The following is a 26,552-nucleotide window of genomic DNA, read 5'->3' as shown; positions in this document are numbered from 1 at the left end:
AACCGAATGACTTTGAACATTTTTCTCATCAGATTTTTTTTTAATCACTGATTTTAAAACATCGTAATCATAGCCCTAAAGCAAATGGAAACATCGACCATATTAGAAGTTGCTTATATTGTTGTAATGAATGTTTATAACAAACGCAGCAAGCATACTGGATTTTCCGAACACACTTCTGCATGCCGATAAGTTATGAAAACTCATATTTTATTCAAATCATGGTGTTATAAATAGAGAAGTGTAAGATGAATAATTTTATGATTTGTCTAAAACAAAATACGAGCTTTGCTATCAAAGAAAGCCCTTATCGCCGACAGTTACCCACACAAATTAATACACGGTAATGTCAGCTTTCGGGAAAATATGGCTTTAAACGTTCCTTTTATCTTTTCCATGCAATGCTAAATAATAACTGACTAACGCAATCACAATATGATAAGCCCTAAGTTTAGTTTATTTGCATCGATTCCCGTCACAGTGGTACATAAGAATCGTTTATGGAATTGATACAACATACGACAGGCACTACACCACCGTGTAGTAGATGGAGGCATTGTTGTTGAACACTCCGGTCGTCTCAACATGGATAATCTGGGGTGCCCCATCGCATGGCTGGATTGCCATCTGAAGAACAAAACAACGTCCGATTTTTAAAACTTAAAGCAGAAACGAGCGTAAAATATTGTCTTGAACACCTATCCTTATTTTAATGTATCGATAGAGAATAAACTACTTGTGGTAAAATTGAAAATTTCCCCATTTTAAGTTGTAAAACATAAAAGCATGTGAACGGAATTGTTTATAGCATGAGATAATGCTTTGTGTTTGATACAAAAGTGTTTGTTAAGATTAAACAAGCAATGCAGACTGATATTGTTTTGAAGATTGCACACCTGTTTATTACAATCTGATCGGCCGTAATGAAGCTCATACGAAAACGTGAAACAGCCATGTTTAAATTGAAACATAAGTTAAACAACAGCTCTATGTAAAGTTTAGAAAACATAAATATGATTGATCGGTATCAAAAGATAAGTTTGTGTAAGCAAAGTAGAAACGGGCCTTTTTAAGTAATGCACAGATAAGTCCGTGCCTCACCTAACAAAAAAAATGTTGGTAGAGCATGCACATTAAATGTTAAAACAGTTAGTTAGTAACCCTAGTATTTATACACAATATAAGCCATTTTTAATATCGTAAAAAATGAGCGTATTTTAAGTAAAGAGAGCCAAAACAGTTGTACTCCATTTCATATCTATATCAAAGTTATACAAACATATAAAACTGCAAACTACAGTATTACCTTGAATCCTTCTGAAATACAGCCGAGGAACACCCCGGACTGGGCCTCTTGCGGCATGTACCTTCCTGTGGGGCTGAACGTGGCGATTGGGGAGTAGCTGGGGATACTGTCACAGTTACTTATCACCTGTGCAAACAATACGCAAGCGATTCAATACACTACCATACGGGACATTGAATTGATTCGTAACGTCCCGTATGACGATTCAGCTGGAAATACTGTCAAAATTACTTATCCATCACCTAAGCAACACTTATCTTTTACAATGTCAATTCAAGGTGCTAACGTCTTATAGATATGATTGTTAATGTGGTTATTTTTCAAAGCATAATCCTTTTTAAAATTTGATTTTGATTAAATGTAGATCACGTTATGATTACTTATTTATTGTTAAATTATAAATGTCTGCACTCTATATATTTATTCTACTTATTATTCCGACGAGTATGATGATGATGACAAAGATGTTGATACTGCATATTGTAGCATGATTACACCTTATTAAAACTAAATATTAATCCACACCCGTATGCATTCTGTGCTGTAAAGCAATCTCATAAAGTGTTCCGATATTTTACGCCGCATACAAAAAACAGTATGTATTCTAAAATAGATAAAAAGGGATATATAGCAACCAATTCCGGTCAAAGCGTAAGGTTGTGAGATTGTTTATAATCATCTACACAATATGGTAATACGGCTGTAAACGTTTTAGTGAGGTCCACCTTAAGACCTTGAACAGAAATAAAAGCTCTGCTAACATCACAAACGAGGAATATTCGGGGCAAAAATATGTGTACGCCACTTAAGTGATTTACTACTTAATAGGACTATATCACATACATTGAACAAACAACCAATAGTGAATAGAGCAAAATCTTGAAAACAATACATAATATAACCAACGTTGGATACGATAGTATAAGAAGTAAACTTTGCAACACAACAATACACATGCAATATTTACGTTGCACAGACAATGCATTAAGGTGAAGGTTAATTAATTTTAAAAGTCTGTAACTACCAAATCTGCAAAACATCTATGCTGCTTACCTAAAAATACACAGTAAACATGTGTCTTTCAGACAAAAGCATTCTCATAAAAGGAGGAGTATCTTATAAGCCAGCGGTCTACTTGAAGAGGCGTTTAAAGCACCCTTTTTCTATACTTAATATAATGCTTTAGTAAGACAAAAAAGGGTCATATTACTGTAAAAATCCGTAAACTACAACTACTACAAACGGTAATACAACTGTGAAAGTTTGAGCGAGATTCACCTAGTAGTTAAAACAAGTAAAACCAAGTGTGGAGACTATATACTTTTCAGTGGAAAAAAAAACGAAACAGCAGTTTACAAAGAGTGAACACTACAAAGGTTCTGATTAAAACATTAAAACAGACGTACGGACGAAAAAAATACATTGGTAAATGCTCCAACTGCAATAGAAACATACAAATTTAATAAATTTAGGAAATTGTAAAATAATCAGTTTTCCTGCAATAATTACATGTAGACCACGAGACCAAGTGTCCAATGACGTCACGTTGCACAGTGTTAGGACCAAGTTCTCATTTGTACCAGACATTTTGCTTTCGCAGGGTGTTGATCCAGTTGCATGCACGTGAATGTTCGCGGTTATATCTAGAATAAGGCCGATCTTCTGGCACAGAAACTCTGTAAAAAAAATCATTCTCAGCAATAATCCGAACTGATCAATTTAATTCTGCGCTTGTTTTAGAATATTATTTCGTATATAGCTGTTACTATATCTGGCAAATAAAGGATCTGTGCATTTTTCCATGTTTGAAATTAAACCGAAATTCATAAGTATAGTAATATTATTGATTTTCATTGATTTGGTATTATTTAGTGTTGTTGTTCAACCGTTCGGTTTGCTGCCTATATTCCAAAAATCATAACAAAAAGTGACAAAAAATAATAAATACAGATTAGATAAAATGTATGTATTTTTTACACTATTACTGGTCAATAATTTATGTGCTAAAATAAAAAACTCATACAAATTAAGTATTTACTGTGCGTTGAAAACGAGGCAGCAGTTGTTGCCCTGGTGGTTGTTGGTAAAGATCCTGTAACACAATATTCTGTATTGGTCCTTTTCTGTTGTATGAGCTAAATGTCTGTATAATCATAGTTATTTGTTAAACGTCAAACGTTGCAGCAAGTAAGGCTCAAATATATGTGCTTGTGATTCCGACAAAAACACTTATATTTTTAAGAACAAGTGCATGCTCAAAACAATAAGAATCACGAATACGATTTCAGAGAGATTAGAAACATAAAATCAAAGGTATTCTAAAATTTCAAATAATGTTCAGTTAATAGTTTATCCGTATCCAATGGGAAGTTAAACTGTTGGTAAATCCGCACTAACATATTTGTTTATACAAACCATATTCACACTTGTATGTTCTTCATGAAATACGAGCAAATGTTTCAGTAAGGGCGTAAACGCAGTCGCTTTGAATTCAATTTATGTAAAAAAATATTTTGGTTATAAACCATTTAAATACAGTTAATTTATTGTTATTCAACATTCATATCTAATACTCATGTGATTTTTTAGGATTCTGTAGATAAACTGGTGACACAAGAATAATATTTACTCGCTTTAAATAACCTAATTTATTAAATTATTCGTAAAAAATTGAACTATCTTAGAAGCTGAAAGAACATAAATGTAATTAAAGGTTTAATGGATGCAACGTACGGAGTAACAATAAATTGAACTACATAGCGTATTAAACAAATATATGCTAGTATAATAAGTATTGTCTAGCGTAATATGTTAACATAATTGACATCATTTTCAAATGGACAAAAAATAAGTTATCTTTTTTTTTCTTGTCCGTCTGCATGTCAGAGCTGTTGTGGATATACGAGAGTAAAAACATATCATTTATTTATATGTACATGAAGCTTCATAGGAAATAATATTGGTTTCCCTAGTCTCACTTTGTGTCCGATCCATTTATTGCAGACCTCTCTAGGATACGACATGAAACTAACAATCATTGCTCTTGGCAGCTATGCAGTACCAAGGCATTTTAACTCGTGTAGCGTGATTGATATGGTTCAATTGTGTCAAAATGTCATATCCTGCTTTTTCGTGTACTAAAATATTGTCCGACTTTATACTTGTATACTTTAAAGTCTTAACTCGCAGAGTATTAAACGTATAATTACTGGTTGAAGATACTGGCGAAGCAGTCGTCGTAGTTGTAGTTGTTGAAATCCTCTGTTGATCTACATTTCAGAAGTTTTAAATGTAGTATGTCATGAAATAGTACACACTATAATTCTATAAATAAACAATCATATTAGCAATAGCACGCATTTGCAAATTTTTAAAGATATTAAATCATAACAAAAACTACGAAAAATTATGAATAAAATAAGCCAAATGTATTGCATAGATATTCAGTAAAATACATACACTAACAGAGATATTACAAGGAGTTTTATTCAAACGACAGAATTCTAAACTTATACGTAGTATGAAATGTAGAATAAACGTTTACCTTCACATTTACAAGGGTCAGACTCTGCACTGGGATATTTATCTAATAAACATATAGGAACATGTGATAAAGTTTTCTGTTAATATAAGTTGTACACATTGTTCTTTATTCGATCAAGTAATACATACGATCAGCTGTGAAACGATTTTATTGAAATGTGAAGTTTAATAATTAAGGACAGTTTTATTACTTAAATTAGACATTTATAAACTGTTAAGCACATTTTTATCAGAGTGTCTTGATGTCAGTCATTATTATGCTTTAATTTCTTACACAAGAAGTAATATGTTCTCAAAAAATCACCGAAGCTCTTTCAAAACATTTCACAGTATATATTATTATATTATATTAAATTAAAAATACGTTTCATAATTAACAAATAATACAAACACATATTGTTAAGTTAGCTATTATAATGAGCACACAACCCACTCGCTGATCTATGTATCATGTCCATTGTACAGTCGTAACCATGGGATTGCTGAATGTTCTGCAACTGTTGCCATACTGTAACATTAGGAATTAAAAATAAACAAACAATGACACTTTGCTAACCTTAACTAACGTTTGAAAACGAACAACAAGAGATTCAGGAAAGCATCAAATGACCTTAAATCAATATCAAACTTAACTTTAACATGCACATTTTGTAGCAACTTCGCCCATGCATACAAGTTATGTTGCAACTGCACACCTTCCATTAAATAAGCAAACAAAAATATATACAACACTGGAAAATCCTCAATCTTTGCTTGCATGACGAAATCCATTAACTCGCACACGAGAATGATACTCAGGAAAATATTGTATGTATTTTAGTGAGTGTTTTATTGCCATTCTGGACAGTAAGGTCGAACAAACTCCCGGTCAAACTTCAGAAAAGTAAGTTGTTTATGTAGATTTGCAGCTTAACGATTTTAAACATAAGAGGGCTTGATACAATCTGATGTTATTTGATAATCACACATCAAGGCCTCTTTCGGTTGTACATGCTGTTCACATGACGAATAAGTAAATTACGCTTTAAGCCATGTGCATAGAGTTTAACGCATTACGTTATAAACTTACATGTAATTAACGTCAAAGAAAAGCTACTTACGGTGGAAATGTGTAGCGCAGCCAGCACCACTCGCCCCTTGAAATAGTTCTTGGCGCAGGTCTGTTTTATTATACATGAATATGCAATTTTTACGTTTTTCTCTATTTGAACAAAGTCATTTTTGTACAAACCATCACAACTGTTGTTTATTTAATGTTTAGAAACGAATGAGACATCGGCTTCGTTTGATATCATAATTGGTTTAAAGTGGACAACAACGATATTTAATATTGTACAACAATATTTAATATTGTTGACATTTTACTATTTTTATAATAGTTGAAACATTTAGTTTCGATATAAAAACGAAATAATGGCACTTATGGCCCTCTCCCACGCTTTTAGTAATTTAATCGTGTGTTTAAGACTTGGGACAATACTTTTTTTATAGTTGACAATACACAAATCATTATTAACTAAATTGTGCAAGTTTGTGTTTGATCATCACAAATATTAACAATTAAATCAGCAATTAGCTTGTAATGTTTAAATTTTAACATTCTTTATACATTCACTGTAAATAAGCCGTGCTCTATGAAAAGGGGATTTATTTATTGTTTGTAAAATGTCGTCCCAGATTAGCCCGTGCAGTCCGCACAGGCTAATAAGGGACGACACTTCCCGTTAAAACTTGATTTTTGCTAAGAAGATACTTTCTTGAAACGAAAAATATCATTAAAGCGGAAAATTTCGTCCCTGAATAGCCTGAGCGGACTACAAAGGCTATTCTGGGACGACAATACGCTCATTCATTAAAACCGCTTTTCACAGAGCGCGGCTAAAATATATTCAATTCGTTTGATGACTAGTAAGAACATGGTCTAGTTCGTTAAAGCCATGGTAATAATCTTACGGCTATAGCTGCTATGTTGCACATTGGAACATTGATCCCTTTTGTCGTCATCTGAAAGTACAGATAATCGACCCATATAATTTGTAAAATAGTGTTAGTTTATTTAATTTTGGCTGTGTTAAAGTATGTCTATTTCTGCGTTCACACGCACCATAGAACTGTTTTTCATAAGAAGCTTAATATTATCGCATATATTAATATTTATCATTTATTTTTTATTTCAAAATTGTATTTGTACTGAACGCTTATTGCATATCGACTATAACAGATTAATCAGTTTTTTATCATAATATAAATCATGTATTTTGATACGAAATGCTCTATAAACTACGTACAAGGATTCTTAAATAATTGTTATCAATCAGTGAATAACTCGAACAGCTTTCTATATATAGACTTTTCTATACCTGGTCACAAAGGTTAAAGCGAGATTATACGAGTTTTTATATGTGTTAAATTGTAATATATTGATAAAAACGGTTACACTAACACAAAATAGGCAAAAAAATTTATACATTATACATTGAAGACGAATTGCATAAAATGCAGCAAGTACAAATTAGCGCCAGAGCCGATTGTGACGAAGATATTTCGTACATATTATCCTACATGAACCGAAGCATTCGTCTTTTCAGTTAGTGTTCGTGTGCCGTATGAATAGATATCGTTGCAGGAATTTAAAATGAACCGTTAATCTAAATTTAGATTAACATCGTAAATGCATGATTTACATGCTGGTGAATTTAGCTGTACAGACATTTTTGATTTCAGAATTAAATATCGGGCTTATTTCAGATTTTTCGACACACGTTTTTCTTAACTTTTATTTTAATATATATTAAAATATATGTAAAATACGTTTTTTACACAATTTATATAAATTAATAAATATCCCGCTTAAATATCTTAAAGCAAATGCAATTCATAGAGGTATTAATATGAGACACTATTTATTTTGAAATGGAGGTCTATTGAGACTAGTGTTTAGATTAAAAGTAGTCCGTGGAGATTGGGGAGACGATTAGCCAACCCATCGATCAAAACTTAAATATTTGCAGCGATCACAATGTTGTTCATGTTTTGCTTAAAGTTGGTGTTGGTGTTGTAAACTTAGTTCATATAACCACGAAGGTCTCTCCTGCTAGAGTTTATGGAGTTTCACAATTTGCTGTACCTATTTGTGTCGTTAAGCCTGAGATCAATTTATTTTTTACATTTAAACCTACTTTAATAAATCCAGATCAAGTGTTATGTTTGGGCTACCTTAAACCGGTTTAAACCGGCTTTGCACTAAAATTGTCCTATAATGAATTGTCATCGATCTGTCACTACTTCTACTACTACTACTACTGCTACTACTGCTACTACTAGTACTACTACTACTACTACTACTACTACTACTACTACTACTACTACTACTTCTACTACTACTACTACTACTACTACTACTTCTACTACTACTACTACTACTACTACTACTACTACTACTACTACTACTACTACTACTACTACTACTACTACTACTACTACTACTACTACTACTACTACTACTAAACTACTACTACTACTACTACTACTTACTACTACTACTACTAATACTACTACTACTAACTACTACTTTACTACTACTATCGACTACTGACTACTACTACTACTACTACGACTACTACGACTAATACTACTACCACTAATAACTATACTACTATTACTACTACTACGATACTACTAACTCTACTATACTACACTACTACTACTACTACTACCTATACTACTACTAATACTACTACTATTACTACTACTTAAAACTACTACTTTCTACTACACTCTACTACTACTACTACTACTAACTACAACTACGAAATACTACGACGACGACTACTACACTACGACTACTACTACTTCTACTACTGCCATCTACTACTACTACTACTACTTCTACAGTACTACTACTACTACTACTCTAAATATAACTACTACTACTACTACTACACTACTACTAACTTCTACTACTACTACTACTACTATCTACTTCTACTACTACTACTACTACTTATACTACTTACTTCGACTACTACTACGACGACTAAATTACTCAACTGCTACAACAACTACACTAATACTTCCTACTACTTACTATACACTACTCTTACTACTACTACTACTTACTACGCATACTACAAATACTTCTATCTACTACAACGATGACGACTACTTACTACTGCTGCTACTTCTACTACTGCTACTACTAATACTAACTACTACGCACACTACGTCTAGCGCGATTTCTGCATCCAACGCACGTCACACCGTGGCATTTGTTCTGAGCGTGGGAATCACCGCGATCGGAGATGTTTCTATCATGATAGATCGCGTCAACAGTGGCTAAACACCACAGGCGTTATCGGGATATCGATCTCACGGTGGACCACCATGATCGCGGTGGACCACCACCGCCTCGGTGGTTCGCGGTGAAATACAGGTAAATGTGAATGAACATGTATATTTCGATATTGCAGGCAGTATAATTTTTGCAAAGTTCTAGAATGTTTTGTTACATTTGTATGTACATGTGTATACAGTGTAACTTGATTGTTAACAATCGTCATTATTTTCTATTGTTTACCCTCGTTCCAGAATTATTTGACATGTCGTACATCGAGCGTGATGTGCTTTATGTTTTGTTTCTACAGTTTCTGCGTGAAAATTTACTTGTTGTTTATTTAAAGAATTGTTTGTTTTTGTTAAAATTTCGGAAATGCTTTCTCGTTTGTACACGTACAGCTTGCGGTATCCAGACAAACGGCACCCGGACAATCGGCACCCTATTTAAGTACCCGGTCATAGCTATATATATATGGACAGAATTGTTGCGATAAAAAGTACCATCTCCGTGTATTGTGGTGTTTTCAAATTATATATTGTATACATGTACATATATTTTATTTGGGTAATGGTGAGGTTGATCGGTCGCGCTTGAAGTAATACATCGGATGCACCGGTTTTAATTTTAAATCGATTCACGCTTGTAATTGATTAAAACAAGCGACGACGGTTAAACGTTTCGTTCACAAAATTTGCAAATTCGGAACATTTAAAAATCGGTGAAACGAAACGTATTTGTAAATTGTGACGACATATAGCGGTAATTACGTGGATAATTAGTTGATAGCGATTGCATAATTATTTCAGCAAGAAATGTTCAACGTAATCTAATTGCAGAAAACAAACAGCGTGAAAAACAAAACCAGCCGACAATATTCGCGGCGATTTTCAATAATGACGATTAAATAATTATTTGCGAAAAATAATGAAGATCTAACAGTTACCGATAATTGGTAAAGCACGGGGAGATAAAATATTTTTTTAATGTATCACTTCTGTCGGACACTGATTGAGAAAAACGCTCTAGGCCACGATGTCGCACAAGTTAATTGATGCACGTTTGACAATACACAGGGTCGAGTGTGTACACAGTAATCTCGATACGATTTTTCCTACTTGATGGCCCGATTTGCACGCGTTTTGCACTCTCCAGAAAACTTGTACAGGCAAACATTTGTTTATGTCGTCGGATAAAATAATCGCCATTTTTTATTGTCAATTTTAAGAAATGATAATGCAGCATCAACATACTAACACAATATCGCGTAAAGAGAAAAATAATGCATTTAATGTCAACCGTACTTTCGTTTGACAACGGATCATTTTAATTTCCTGCAACGATATCTATGCATACGACACACGAACACTAAATCCGATCTTAATAAAAAAGACAGTTCCGCTCGGTAAAATATCGTGTATTTGTTATAAACAACTGGTAACAAGATGACCTGTTAATTCTGTTCAGCTCAATTGTCTTTGATATTTGTACATTGCTTAGAGGGGTTATTAAACCAATTAGCAGATAACGTTAATCAATCCACACTTATATTATGTCACTATTATTTATTGTGCTGTAACATTGTATTATGTTTATGCAATAAAATTTTGAACTTCGACTTGGTTTGATAACACAGTTTGTTGACGGGATTTATTAATCATCTCTTTCACCAAAGCAATTAGCGGATTAGACGAATTTGTTCAACAAGGTGCTGAAGGGCTTTATCGATCGCATTTAATCGGGTGCCATTTGTACGGGTATACAATTAAATCGGGTGCCGTTTGTACGGGTATACAATTAAATCGGGTGCCGTTTGTCCGGGTATACAATTAAATTGGGTGCCGATTGTCCGGATTGACAAATTTACAGGGTGCCGACTGTCCGCGAATGCAAAAAAAAAAAACACTGGGTGTCGATTGTCCGGGTGCCGTTTGTCCGGATACCGCAAGCTATACGTGCACAAACGAGAAAGCATTTCCGAAATTTTATCAAAAACAAACAATTCTTTAAATTAACAACAAATAAATCTTCACGCAGAAACTGTAGAAACAAAATATAAAGTAAATCACGCTCGATGTGCGACATGTCAAATGATTCTGGAACGAGGGTAAACAATAGAAAATAATGACGATTGTTAACAATCAAGTTACAATGTATACAAATGTACATACAAATGTAACAAAACATTCTAGAACTTTGCAAAAATTATACGGTCTGCAACATCGAAATATATATATATTCATTCACATTTACCTGTATTTCACAGCGAACCACCGAGGCGGTGGTGGTCCACCGCGATCATGGTGGTCCACCGTGAGATCAATTTCCCGATAACGCAGAGACTGACACCGCAATTCGCCACGGCGAAATCACCGTGTTCAACAGTGTATCGTGGTGAGATAGTAATTGTCCACTTTGGGCTGAATCACGTTGATGCGATGTGGATGGCAGAAATCGCGCTAGACGTAGTGTACTACTACTACTACTACTACTGCTACTACTACTACTACTACTACTACTACTACTACTACTACTACTTTTACTACTACTGCTACTACTACTACTAATACTTCTACAACTATTACTACCAATACTACTTCTACCACTACTACAACAACATTTATTATCATTATCCTTATAGTCATAAGTAGTAGTAGTATTACTATTTTTATAAGTAATGTTATTATTATTTATATTTTTTTTTTTTTTTTTATTTATAAAAGTGTTACAAACGACGAACATATTAAAATGTGAACAAAACTCGGATCACCGTGCACCGTAAGGCACGGTTACAACCTGATCAAGACAATTAGAATAATTGGTTCCTACTTGCCATCCTTGAATCATAGAAGATCCAATTGTGTTACTCAATGGTTTAATTTTTTTAAGAACAACATCTTTGGAGGTAGTATTAAATTTTTGCTTAACGTTTTGGCTAAATGAGTGCTTTTTACTAAATTGTTGAATTATAAAAAAAAATCAACAAATTTGTGGTGTTAAGACTATTTTTACTAGGTTGGTTTTACACTTAAAATCTTACATTTTTATAATTGAAAGCAGTAGTTTAACATGTATATAGCGATAATTACAACAACAACAACAACTTTAATTAGCATATAAGCATAATACAATGCTTTTGTGCAACAAAACAGAAAGTTACGCTGTGTGTATAATAATATCAATACAATTATTCAATAAGAGAAGTTTGCAAAAAAACAGTAATACAGCAGTATTCAATATAATTATATCTTCAACTGTAACACGAGGAAATTGTAGATTTATTGTAAAAGTTAACAATTATAACTGATTGCCTATATTATTACGCATTTCATTAGCATTAAAATATATTTAGCAAGGTGTATAATGTCATTTTTATTTACCGACTGGATTAGAATGTCAAATTTATTCAACGTTGGCCACCTTTGAAAATATGGTTTTATGTTCTTTTCTAATTTCTCTATATAAAAGACAAACAAGTAGAAAGTGATACTTGTTTTCTATAGCGTGTCCGCTGCAAAACTTACATTTTATTTTTTTCTATTTTCGAGTAATATGTTATTATAACGAACTCTTTTGATTTCTAATTTATGTGACGATAATCGAAATCGCGTCAGTGATGTTTTGTATTTCTGTTTTTCTATACAATCAAGATATAGTTCGAACTCAAATGTGTTTTTTTAATCTACAATAGCTTATGAGTCTGGGGGAATTATTTATACAAGGTTTGATTGAAATTATCTTATAAACATTGTTCAATTGTATTGTAGATGAATGTTTGATCTGTTTGATTTATGATAGTTGTTTGATCCGCCGCCCATATTTATACTACATGCACTTTGCTATTAAGAGCACTTGGGGCATTTGCAATTACTTAACAAATATGACTTTGACTATATTTACACTTCACCGTCCAAACGATGTTAGTAATAAAATAAACAAACGAGGTTCTTACTTAAGACAGGTTCATCGTTGGATATATTCTTTACAGGAGAACATTGGCATGCACCAACGGAGGGATAATTGTGGAAATGTTCTGAAACGCATAACAACACACTTATTATTATATTTTAGCAGATGTGAACTCGACGACGAATATCAAGTTGGTTGTGTACAGACCATAATTTCCATTTGGTAGATCACTTAAACCGGGTGAATAAGCAAATGCAGTTTTTTAACATTGCAAAGACTTCAATCGCTTTAGATCATTTATATCGCATTTTCACATCAATAGATAATAATATGTCTACAATAAAATAAGACTGTTCACGAAACTGAAAAGACAACTTAGAAATAAAATAGTCATCCTATTAATACTTAAGAGGAGACTTACGGGCAAGTTCGGTAATTATTTTCTTGCGACAATCCGGGCTTCTTATTTCTAGATCATTTAAAAGGTTCCATTCTACAAATAAAACACAGGCAAACTTGAAATATGTAGCAGTTTGAGTTATATATATATATATATATATATATATATATATATATATATATATATATATATATATATATATATATATATATATATATATAAACAAATGTATACACACATGGCCATTTGATTTAAAATAAGAAATCATACTGACATATTATTATTGTGAATCCAAAAAATATACCAATATGCGCCAAATTTAATAAATTTACCAAATTCAAAATACTGCGAAAAGTCAATTCGCCTATTGGTGAAGCATTTTACAAAAGTTTTGCTATTTTATCGATTTTCAGTCATAAATAGTTATCAATTTATCAATAATTTACCAATTATTATCAATAAATTAACAAACAAGTGTAATATTCCTAATCGTCTAGACTTTTTTTAACTTGTTTACATATAATACACGTATTCGTTTGTTCATCTAAGTCAATGCCACGGAAATCAACTACAAAATAGTAAAATAATGCTTATACATACGAGAATTCTTGCTCGAGCATAAGTTGGTATCGTACAGTTTCATCAATTCTGTAAAGGTGATTTGATAATTTAAAGAAATACAATGCCATCGCCATTATAGCAATAAATTTAAACACTTTACTTACAATTATTATTACAATATTTTATCTACTAAAACACACAGACAGATTATAGTCGAAACGAACTAGACGTTTGAGTACAGGTAAACAAAAACAAGAGTATCATAAGAGTATATTTCAATTATGTACTGCAGAATATAAAGTCTTGATTACAGAAACATACGTGTTGTTTCAGTGTTTTTACATTCAAATAAAACAATAAAGAATGGACAAAAATGAAACGTCTAGATATGCTTACACAATCTAAATATACAGTATTTGAATGATTTGTTTAACGGCATGAAATCGGCATGAACTAATTGCACTGACTAGTACACGCCACTGCAAAATGAGCCAACAATTCGTGGGCTCTCTTTTTATTAAAGGTAAAGGTACCTTGATAGCTGTGGAACTGCAGGCAGTTGTTTGGGTCCCTATACTGAACACTCTCTAAAACGTGTGTTAAGATTGCAAACAATTTAATCTGTTGAAACATTTAAACCGTATATAGATGTTTTTGAAATAACGAAATACAAGTTTAAAGATTTATTCCAGGTAAAACGTTAAGTCTTTAATTTTAATCAGAACATGCATTACATTATTTACAACTACGATTGTTTTTGCGTAATATATATTTATAAAACCATAAACTAATAATGCATTAATATCCGCCTTACTTTATATTACTTTATAAAGGGGCAGTATAGGCCCGATTTTTTTAAGTCTTACTAACACATTGAACAGTGTACTAGCTTAATAGAGAAAATGTTGCTGAGTTAAAAGCGTTTTCCGAAGCGCATGTTTGGTCACCGCGTTAAACGCATTAATATTTTCAACATGTTTTGACTATGGAAATGTAGAGACCTGATCAGATAATAAACCTGTTAAAACACATACATGTTTAGAGTTACATGTTTTGCTCAAATGCATGTTTTGGTAAAAGTAACAAAGCTACCATTAAAAAGTATTTATACCTATCTTACAAAACAAAAGACGTATCATACATGATTAATGTTATCTTTTCTCAAAGCCATCTCAAAACGGACCATCAATGTAGACGTTTTTTTTTAAATTTTAAAAAATCGAACACAAATAATTAATCTGACAATTACATTAAACCCAATACACAAAAATATTGATTTACGTTCTGTACGCATTACTGTTAAAACAGTAAACAAGTAAGTTATTAAGATGCTTTAGCTAAAATCATACAATAACATATAATAAAATAACCAGCCCCCCACACAGTGGACTTTTGGACAAAACTTTTGTGCCAAACAGTAGCAATATTTCATCATTAAATTTCCTTAATACTCAATAAGGCTTCATCAGCGACCAAACCTGTTTGACAGAAACATATATAAAAACATGTACGAATTATAGTTCAAGCAAGAGAGAAATCTAAATGATGCATAGAAGATAACCGGAAAAAATAGTTTAAAACCATTGAGTTCAAAATAGAGAATTGGTCGGTAATGAGTTTATATTTTGGTGTAAATAAAGAACTGAAGTTAAGACTACATGTTTGGTAATGTATTTATTAATGTGCATGCTGTGTCCGTGTTTGCAACCATTTGGGTTTTATACAACTAATACAATTGTGTACTTGAACATCATGACTAATAATATCGATAAGGTTCAATTTATTGTCGATGTAACAGCAACATTCAAATATCGAAAATGTGTTTACCAATTCAAACAAAACAATTGTTACAGTCATAAAAATGATTCATACAAGATTGACACCAAATTTGCTTAATTGTTTCAAATAGTGTATGTCTATGATTATGTATTACAAAAAACCTATTTTTATGTGAAAAGACAACAAGTATTAAAATGTTATGAAACACTAATTGTCAATACCTAATCGTAAGATTTTTCTAATAATATAAAAAATATCACTGGTTTGTGTACACCTTTGTATCGGTTTTACCCAGCACATAATTATTTTTAATACAAAAAGTTGGAAATGGGTTTGATACTTCGAATACCCGAAAAGTAGCATTGTCATTGCTTCAGTCACTTTAGAATTTCTGCAATTTCTTACAACACTGCATTCTCTTGTCCGAAACATGTGTGGGACATAAATGAACACTGCTTTTTTTGGTATATAAAACATGGGTTTTTTGTGTAAATATCTACAAGTAAAGCATACATTCAAGGGACCATGGGCTAGTGGGCTCATGCTTATTTATAAACCAAAAGATGGTGTGCAAACGACACTTTCCGCTTTTATGATATATTTGGTTTCTGTTCTTAGTAAAAAATCAGTTTAAGCGGAAAATGTCTTCTCTGATTAGCTTGTGCGGACATCACTGGTTTGCTTATCTGGAACGACACTTTTCGCACATGCATTAAACACCTTTTTCACAGAGAAGGGCTAAAATGTATACTGCTAGTTGCGTAAACGTTGTTTAACGTTTGCACGCGTATCACACACAGTTGGATCTAAATATGCTAAAAGAGGTACCCCAAAAATGAGTGTAATGGGATTAAAATAACATTTTTTCTCACTAACAAAGAAGTTGTCACACCAAAAAGAGTCCATACATATTACATCCAGGACTCTTATAACATGTATGAAAATAAACATGGCTGAGATGACTTTGACATTTCCTTACCTTGATCTGCCCGAACTTGTTCAACTAAGACAAGCGTATCATGGTAGCTTTGTCATCTTAATATTACAACATATGAAATGATGAAAGTAATGGAATAACTTGTCTAGTCCGAACAAATAAATTGGAAATGAATCTACTAAACAAAGAAATATCGACAAAATATAATACCAGTTAAACCAAAACTTAAGAGTATTCCTTTCAAGAAATTATAAGCAACGACATGAATATCATGTTCCTCCGCTTAGCCAGATTGATAACAAAATGCTTGTAAGTAGATAATTAACCAAATTAAATGTTACTGAAAATGTAAGTATCTGGTCCCATGGAGAAGAACTCGAACTGCCAAACACGCGTCGATGTGTTTTGTTTACATTAAATCACAAATAACACACAATACTTTCTATACAAGAAGATGTATGAGTTTGAGGTGTGGGTAAGAATCTCTAGGATTTACTGATGCTTTGCATACGTACGTTTGCAGACACACCGACTCGGGTGATGATCAAACGAATCTAAAAACCAAACCACGTTTATCAGGCTCAAAGGGAGAATTTATTATAAATCTTACGACTGAAAAGCATCAAATAAAACTATAAAAAGTATGTGAATTCATTTTTATAATCAGCATTTAATATTTCCTGAACATTTATTGTTGATGGAATGGATTTTTCGTCTACATTCCAAATAGTTTTCTGTGCAAAGTTCTTTAAAAGGACGACTAGTAAATGGCAAAAGCTTTTGGCTTTTAATCATAGTACATGTATTTTTTATGGGGCATAGTCATAAAGCACACATTAAGAGTAGAAAAATATGACAATATGCATTCTGGTATTGTGGCTTATATTGCCACATCGTTCATGCGTGTCTGCGTCTTTGATAGACCTTTATACGTCGACACCGCAAGAGGTCAGATAATCGTATCAACCAGACAATAAAAGGTACGCTCCGATTTAGCGTGTCAACCTGTTTGCTCACTTTAAGCGTGCTACTTGTACATAAATCAGAGTGATAGTACGCCAAGGATGTGATCGCCAGAACGACCAAAAGACGCATTAAAGATTGTTTTGGCGAGAACTATTTAGGTAAAATATATTAGACACAAGCATGAACATCAATAACGAAACAATAATGTGAGATAAATTAGGTATTTTGTTTTACCTAACGTGGAAGGCGGTTATTTGCCAACAGACTCATATTCCGCTTACAAACATATGTTTATATTCCAAGAAAAGAAAACCAATACTTAACATGTCACGTGGTATATCAAATCATGAGTACAGTCGTTGTCTATATGCGAAAGGTCGAACCACACTGCAACGAAGCAATAGTTATATGTATGCACCTTAATTTTAAGCGTTAACAACCAAATATATCAAACTATGATATTTAAAACACGTACAATTATAACGCCTGATGAATTATCGTTAAAAAAAAAACAGCCAGCGTTTTAAATATTTCTAATGAACCTAACAAAAAAAGGGTTTTCAATCTTATAATTTCATTAAAACACTATCACAAACGGTAACATATGTCACACAAGTAAATTGAAATATTGGATTCTTAAAATGTCATCTCTATTAAAAATAAAAATAATGTCAACGTTTGTTTTGTATATAATTATTTTAGAAAAGCATTACTTTTAATTATAGATTCTGCACAATTAATTTCATACCCGAATGATGAGATCGACATGCGGGAGCTCTGTTGTTGTTGTCAACGAAAAACTGGTCAAAAAGTGCTGCAAATCAAACGATAACATACGGAAACAGTGTATTTATGCAAAAAACATATGTACATGCATAGAACATTTCAAATTGGGAGCTGATTAATATTGAGCTGAACAGGACTCAATAAGCTTTATCAGATAAGTATGCCTTACATTTGTTCTGGGTTTAATAATATTTAGACATTTTTTTGTTTTATTTTAGTCAAGCATTCTTAAACTGAAAGAAATAAACGACGCATATTTTTTTTAAATAACATTTTTATTTTTAATTCAGTAACTGCATTGAAGCATTAGGTTGACACAAGAACGCCAACTATGACCAAAGAATAATAAAATAAAATCTTTTTTGGTCAATACACCTTTTAAACTTATCTTAAAAGCAAGTAGTTCCAAGCAGGTAATTTGATTATATTTTGATAGAATATTTCGTATTATTAAATGTTATATTTATCCCTCATCTTACTGCATGAAGCATTTATTATACTGATATATTGGGCGAATACAGTATTTTGTAAGATTTGTACACGCTTAAATGGATAGAGCGTTCTTACACAATCCTAGTATTCATATATTTTATATATCTGCATAACAAGTAATTGCAAGTTTGCAATGCCACTCGTCCTTATGACGCATGTGTATGTATACTTGTCGTATAGATTTCATATATGCGACGAAAAGCTTTACATGCTTAAGTCGTAAATAAACTGTGTGTTCTATTGTATTCTCTCATTAACATAGTTACGTGTACCTGCCGCTAAGAAATTTCGCATTTTAAAAAAGCGAAAAACAAGTTATCATCAATAGAATTGTGCTCAATAATTGTTCTTTAGAAAATAAGTAAAAAATAATAATTGCATTGTGAGTATGATACTTCCATAAATGTTGTTCTTTTTTTATCCTATAAAGGACAACACCATCTTAAATCATCGTAAACGAATCAATAATTTGAACAATATAGATCAATGGGGTATGATTGTATAACTAAGATGTTATATAAAATTATACCTTTGTAGTGGGGTTGAGACAAACATCGGTCCTTCATGTCATTGCTGCCTGCAATTTAAAAGGTTTTATTCTTCAATAAATTCAAAGTCTAACTCGCGACTTTTTCTTTTTGACCAATATGTTACTTAATAGAATGTATACGTTTGTATGTCAGTATGTTTTGAACATATTATTCGATTCTTCATTTAAGAATTAAATAGCATTTTTCTGCAATTCATCGGTGTATGAATTGTAGGGAAAATTACGCCTAATTTGCATAAACGCCGACGGTATTACTTACCGTGCAGTTCATTATATTGGTGGCTGAGATGGTCGAAGGCGATTAAACAAACAATCCCATGAATATATATCGAAGTGTTATTGACTATCATATTTTTGCGGCTAAGACGTGAGAAAGCACCGTTAAATTTAGAAGAAACACTTACAACCTTGTAAATCATATTGGTAATTGACAAGGGGATTGGTGCTGTGATATGGACAATCCTAGAAAGGAAACTATTTCACTTACCATCGCGTACACCGCTTATGTAGTTAAGAAGGGAGTTGGTTCCGTTACACTGACAATCTTCGGGAGTATAAATGGAAACACCGTACCTGTCTTTTTGAAGCGATCAAGTAAATATATATATATATATATATATATATATATATATATATATATATATATATATATATATATATATATATATATATATATTCGCAATATAAAAACGAAATGCCAAACAAAGGCGCGTTTGTTGAATTAATTTTAAAATAAACAAATATATTAGAATGATTTTTACTTTTGTGTAATCTTATAAGATGCGTGTATATATTGTATGTTCACATGCTTTGACTTTTATCAATACTTTGAATACTAGTGTTTTTTTGTCAAAGTATTAGGTAATCGACGAAAGATAAAGTGTAACGATTTCACTTACCACCTAACTGATCTATTCCATGGAATAGGCACCAGTGACTTTTATCTCCAAGGAGCTTTAACTTCGCAAATACTTTAAGAACAACAATAACACATTTTAAATATAAAATGTATTGTCAGACCAAGGCCGCAATTCGCCAAAATAGATTTATTCTGAAACGACATGTCTGAGCATAAAAACGAACATGCGATTTGAGTAGGGATATAAACGGAATTTAGATTTCTTTGTCAATAATCCCCTGTTTTGTCCAATAAATACTCACGTTCGATGGACTGAAAACAGATGTTTAATTATATGATATGATCTTATAAAGAATCCAATAAGTATCTTTTCGCATCAAGGATTGTTTTCAGTTACTTTCCGGGCAGAAATAAACGAGTAAACTCAAGTGGCCATGCTTACACACGTGTGTGTGTGTGTATGTGTGTGTGTGTGTGTGTGTGTGTGTGTGTGTGTGTGTGTGTGTGTGTGTGTGTGTGTGTGTGTGCGTGCGTGCGTGCGTGCGTGCGTGCGTGCGTGCGTGCGTGCGTGTGTGTGGGTTTGTGTGTGTGTGTGTGTGTGTGTGTGCGTACGTGCGTGCGTGCGTTCGTGCGTGCGTGTGTGCGTGCGTGCGTGCGTGCGTGTGTGTGTGTGTGTGCGTGTGCGTTGCGTTTGCATGTGCGTGTGTGTTGGTGCGTGTGTGTGTGTGTGTGTGTGTGTGCGTGTGTGTGTGAGTGTGTGAGTGTGTGTGTGTGTGTGTGTGTGTGTGTGTGTGTGTGTGTGTGTGTGTGTGTGTGTGTGTGTGTGTGTGTGTGTGTGTGTGTGTGTGTGTGTGTGTGTGTGTGTGTGTGTGTGTGTGTGTGTGTGTGTGTGTGTGTGTTAGTGCGTGCGTGCGTCCGTGTGTGTTTGTGGGTGTGTGTTTGTTTGTTTGTGGGTAATTCAGAGAAGAACAGTTGCATAGAAATGATTCAAATATATGTGCAACTTTTACGTACAATTTATTGACCTGGCAATAGATAAATGATACCTTGGTCGATGCTGAGACAGTTTTCCACATGCGCCAGGTTGATAATGTCTGAAAGAAATCATTATAAATTACGACAGAACGTGTACTTCAAGCCTTTTATCGAACTACACATAATGAATACAAAATGAAAATATATGAGTCTGTTGGCCGTCAGTCTGTCCTTCTGAACGTAGACAAAAACATAAAAAAGCATACGTTTTATTTAATAACATGTTCGATCTTGCGATGTCGTGCATTCATTACGACTTTGACAAGTCCTAGTTTGTTCAGTCGATAACCGATTTAGAAATACTGTAATGTTAATTAAACGTCTATATATAAGCACAAATGACGATCGCATTTCATTAAATAAATCAAAAGAATGTTAATACTATAGATTTAAGCTCAAACATCACTTATCGTCCTTAAGCAATCTCTAATATAACGAATCGAGTAAACACTTCACAAGAGTAAGCCTTGGTCTTTTACGAAATTCAATACCTTTATATTCGGGAAATTTGCTGCACCAATCCGCATCTGTAAACACAGTATAAAAATGCCGGTGAAAATGTAAATATAGTCTGTTTATATAGCTGACTGTTAAATTCTTTGTTTTCAATTAAAATTATTATCGCAGTTATATTATGAACACACACAGTGGATTGCCCGATTATGGTTGTCCGAATTAAATAGTTAAGGGGATTCGTACAGGTATTCTTACTTAGGATGAAATTTTCTCGGTAAAAATAACATATTAACAAGATTTACGTTTGCGCGACATTACGTTTATAAATTATTACCATACAGGAATGCTCCAACGTCGGTAATTGTTGAAAGAACCAACAGGAAATCGATCAATAGATGACCTTAAATTACACATGCACAATTGTCAATAAATTTCCAATGAGTTTATTAGAGTAGACACAGTATTGGCAAATTTACACATACAAAATAAACCATAAGATATATTTTCAGTTACGTATGTTCTGGACTACTTAACAAACCAAACGCCTTTAAACAGCATGCCGTTTGAACTTAAAAGGGTGTTGACATTGGACCGCCCTCATCATATGCATTATGGTATTGACGACAGTTCATCAAGATAGCTGTGTAAGGTCTGACGAAGCTACACTGGAAATAGTATAATATCCTTACTAGTGTTCTGAGGTCCTTATGGTATATGTGTGATACTAGTGGATGTCCCAATTGCTATCATCTGCTTTACTTATTTATGCGCTCAGCCATAAAAAAGGACCAAATCACACTGTGCTCGTAAAGAGGGAGTGATTACAACAAGAAATATATAAACATAAAAAACAGGTATCTTGTTAGACGTAATCTGTTCCGATATTCTTAAAAATATACGTATATTCAAATAAATCTCTCATCAAGACATATTCACTCAATATGACATAACATTATTGCAATAAATGCACACATAATGTACATTTTTTTTAATTGAAATTTAATAGCAAGTACACAATAAATAAGTACATCGTATATAACCATAATGCATTTGAACAGTCTTGTTTATATTTACTCGAAGTGAGGCTTTTGTGTTGTAAACATGATCTCAATCCGTCGGTGTGTAATGTTTGTGTCCGTCGACATTTAAATGCCAATTATTATATCTTGTTAAGACAGAAAACCCGCACTTATGTTTAAAGTGGTTTCGCTTCAGGCGTCATCGGCATTAAGCTCATTAAGGTTAGGTGCCTGCAATGCCGCAAGGCTTTTCAGGGTTGTCCTTTATCTATGCCCACCTTGTCATTAGGTCTACTCTATATAGTACAATATAGTTTGTTCCTCGAGACTGGGTCGCGTGTCCGCATACAATTGCATTTTTTAAGGAGGAGAACACCGAAGGCATTTCCGACCACGTTCCAAGCTCGAAATAATAAACCGTTGACTGAACTCGTTTAACGTTTATGTTTTAATTAGAATTTTGTTTTATAAATCGTCAGTTTCAGATCATCAAACATGTGGCTAAGCGGGATAAGTTTTGGCAAAAGATGCAACTTTCTTAAGCCCCACCATGAGTTGATCTTACACGACAGGCTTGGGTCATTTTAGGATCGTCAGCCTTAATCAAAAGGTAAGATCCCCCCCCCCATAGCCTCCTTGTGAGTTGTAGAGTGCTGGATTTGCAATGGAGGTCACCAGATGATGCTTGCGTACACGCGGTCAATCAGCGAGTGCGCTGCTTATTCGGTACAATACCGAAACACAATCGCTTAAAATTTAAAGTCATCGATGACTCAAAAGCCTGTGGCACCAAATGCGTACATGAAGAGTACATTTCTCTGCGCAAATGTTCAACGCCGTTATTAAAGTTTGTGCTCATGTGCATATGAGTAGTAATTTCTCATTGTTTTGTATGTACATACGCACAAAGATGCCAACCAAGAAGAAAGTTTAAGAAACGTGTACGATTTTTGTTGATAACTGGCGGATGACTGGATATAGCAGTAACAATCAAATGCATGTCTGTGCATTTGTGTCTCTAGTATGTCCCGGCTCAAACGTTGCCTTTACTCATACAATTTCAATAAAACGCCTACCACAAACGAATACCACGCCGACGTGTCCATGTGACACATGTCTGACTACCTCAAAAGGCAAAGTAAAACTAAACGATAAAAGATCAATACAGCTATTTGTGCGAACTTAAATTATATCATTAATATTGCTGTTTAAAAATATCTTTTAACAAATGATCACAATATGGAGACGGGGAGTCACGTCATCAGCCCCTCCATCAAAGGTCAGGATCACATTACAAATAAAGTACAAATTTGGCCAAAAAGGAGCTTGTCTTCTTTACGGTATATTGTATCATGGCAATGTAAAATAAATAACCACAAACGTCACAAACGTCAACCATTAAAAATGACCTGACTTGTTTAACAACCGTCTACCTATAACAACGGATATCCTTCAGATACCAAAATGTGTATGTATAATTATTATTCAATAGTATTATTGATAAATAATGCTTTGCATAATAACACAATTTCTACATCACATGTTCTTAGAACAAATACATGATGTAACATTTAAAGCCTAATTTTAAATGCCCATTTATTTTAAATACATTAAGACAGAATGCTTATGGCTCAGGGCTGAGAGCCGGGTATAACTGGCCATTCATGTCATAATCATTATGAATGCGTTTGATTACCGTGTAATCCGTTTTGTTGGATAATAATGCTTCGTCTTTAAACATGATCGTAAGTGAAAACTATGAAATACATTGGTTATTTAGACCAACATCTGCATTTTTCTACCGTTTCCTCAGGTTATGCGCATAACTGATAAACGGTGTTGGGTGACACAATGGCAGTTCGTACGTCAAAATGACGCAAATACTTCTGAGCAAAAACATTAAATTCAATTTTTTCTGTTGGAATTGCTTAGTGGAATATCATTTTGTTGAAGATTCTGAGCTTTATGTAAACAATTCTTAAATAACACGCTCCCTTTAAACAGGAAATAGTTCTTAATATGATAAAGATTCGCTTCGGTTATCATCCGATATTGCACTTATTATTATAGTATTATCCGTTTTGGTATAGTGCCATGAACGCGACTAACCCTAATTTGAAATGATGAAATGTTAAATAAAGGGAAAATCTCATCTCTCAGAAAAGAGAGTGTGTGTTGCAGAAACATTAATTTAAGCTAGGCTTTTAAAAGCCTATATATATTTGCTGTAAGATATTTTGTTAATTATTGCTTTCAACTATACCAATACCTTTTACAGGCAGTGCCATTGCTGTTTGGTGTAGATTTCACACAGTGTCACTTTCGACAATTTGCAACACAGACTGTTTCGCTGAAATATTCCGTAGTATTTTATGTTCAGAAAAGTACCGGTCAGTATTAGTATTTTATTGTTACACTAAATATGGAAAAGTCACGTTTTTCTGATTTTACCATGCTAAACAGAGCGGCATCACACAAGCAGACATATTATGCAATTAAAGTCATACAGATGGTAAGGTGTACTTAAAATATATAGAGTTTAATAAAACTTTAAAAGACGTTGATACGCTGCGTACTATTTAAATAAATGTAATGAATCGTTTATGAAGTTCATCATTAAAATGTAATATATTTCATTAGACAGTGAACAATAAGTGTACAATAAGTTTGAAACAAATGTAAAGAATCGTTTATGAAGTTCATCATTAAAATGTAATATATTTCATTAGACAGTGAACAATAAGTGTACAATAAGTTTGAAACAAATTGAAAGTGTAAAATTCACGTTTAGAAATACTATTCTTAAAATATAAACACAATACAAAGAAATTACCTGTCGAAATTCAAATGTACACTAGCTTGCAAAACGTTTATTCTGACTTAATGTTATATTGTGTCATTAATTAGAAGAAATCCACATATTCTGCACCTTGCGACAAAAACGTGTCCCACTAAAGATATGAAATTCCATTTTTCACAAGTTCAGTCACGTTTAGTCTGTATATAACTACAAGCATGCCTATCGAAAACACGTTTAAAATCTGATGTGTTGGCTGCTAAGGTATTTGTAGTGCATCATTAGATTTCAGAGGTCGATTGTAATTTTGATCCAGCCAAACGATGGCATAATCATATGGCGCTTGCGTCAATGGTCGAAAAATGTTCCTGTGTGTTTTTTTAGTGTATACGAATATGGTTTACTTTATGTTATTTCATGTGTTTTTATCATAAAACAAAACAAGAAGACTTAGACGTTTGAAAAAATATTAAAAACAACAAATTAATAGTGTATTTTTATTTCTAGAACTAACTTGCAATAACGTTTTATTAACACAATAAATTTGTTAGGACAGTTTTTACATTCCTATGATATAAATTTTAATACATCAATACAAGATGTACAGTCTTCTGGCAATACACATAAGAATGACAGACTCGTTCACTGCACTAACGACATGTAGCTAACAGTTTTATCTATTACAGTGGCCCTTTACTAATGTACACTTTCACAATGCTGGAAGTTATACGTTTTGTTTTGTAACTTTTCGGATATGACATGGTCTTTAAACAAAACATCAATTTAAACAATTTTAACAAATGCGAAGTAGATGGAGGCTTTGT

General features: G+C 33.0%; 1 protein-coding gene across 1 annotated transcript; it reads right to left on the bottom strand.

Annotated features, from left to right (window-relative positions):
• Window positions 1-436: 436 nt before the first annotated feature.
• LOC127848939 (uncharacterized) lies at window positions 437-25,880 on the bottom strand. The gene is made up of 24 exons (XM_052381664.1): window positions 25,765-25,880; window positions 25,201-25,281; window positions 22,247-22,312; window positions 21,948-21,983; window positions 21,468-21,515; window positions 20,462-20,533; window positions 20,050-20,139; window positions 19,542-19,589; window positions 18,483-18,548; window positions 18,059-18,121; window positions 17,284-17,322; window positions 14,586-14,639; window positions 14,092-14,139; window positions 13,513-13,584; window positions 13,135-13,215; window positions 6,803-6,853; window positions 5,950-6,009; window positions 5,283-5,357; window positions 4,851-4,892; window positions 4,516-4,575; window positions 3,345-3,398; window positions 2,816-2,982; window positions 1,307-1,432; window positions 437-627 (listed from the first exon to the last, which is right to left on the bottom strand). Exons 2-24 carry the CDS (start codon window positions 25,217-25,219, stop codon window positions 529-531), a joined length of 1,536 nt encoding a protein of 511 aa, XP_052237624.1. The 5' UTR covers window positions 25,220-25,281; window positions 25,765-25,880; the 3' UTR covers window positions 437-528.
• Window positions 25,881-26,552: the final 672 nt, after the last annotated feature.

The sequence above is a fragment of the Dreissena polymorpha genome, chromosome 10, assembly GCF_020536995.1.
Source record: "Dreissena polymorpha isolate Duluth1 chromosome 10, UMN_Dpol_1.0, whole genome shotgun sequence".
In the NCBI taxonomy this organism is placed as follows: domain Eukaryota; kingdom Metazoa; phylum Mollusca; class Bivalvia; order Myida; family Dreissenidae; genus Dreissena; species Dreissena polymorpha.
The sequence above is the reverse complement of the archived record's forward strand: the minus strand, read 5'-3'. Positions and strand labels throughout refer to the sequence as shown.

What these genes read in the sequence shown, in the direction of transcription:
- LOC127848939 (XM_052381664.1), bottom strand. An exon ending in CATGATACATAGATCAGCGA is followed by an intron (nt 4,893 to 5,282) that starts GTGGGTTGTGTG and finishes TATGTTTATTAG; the next exon opens with ATAAATATCCCAGTGCAGAG. An exon ending in TGACCCTTGTAAATGTGAAG is followed by an intron (nt 4,576 to 4,850) that starts GTAAACGTTTAT and finishes TCTGAAATGTAG; the next exon opens with ATCAACAGAGGATTTCAACA.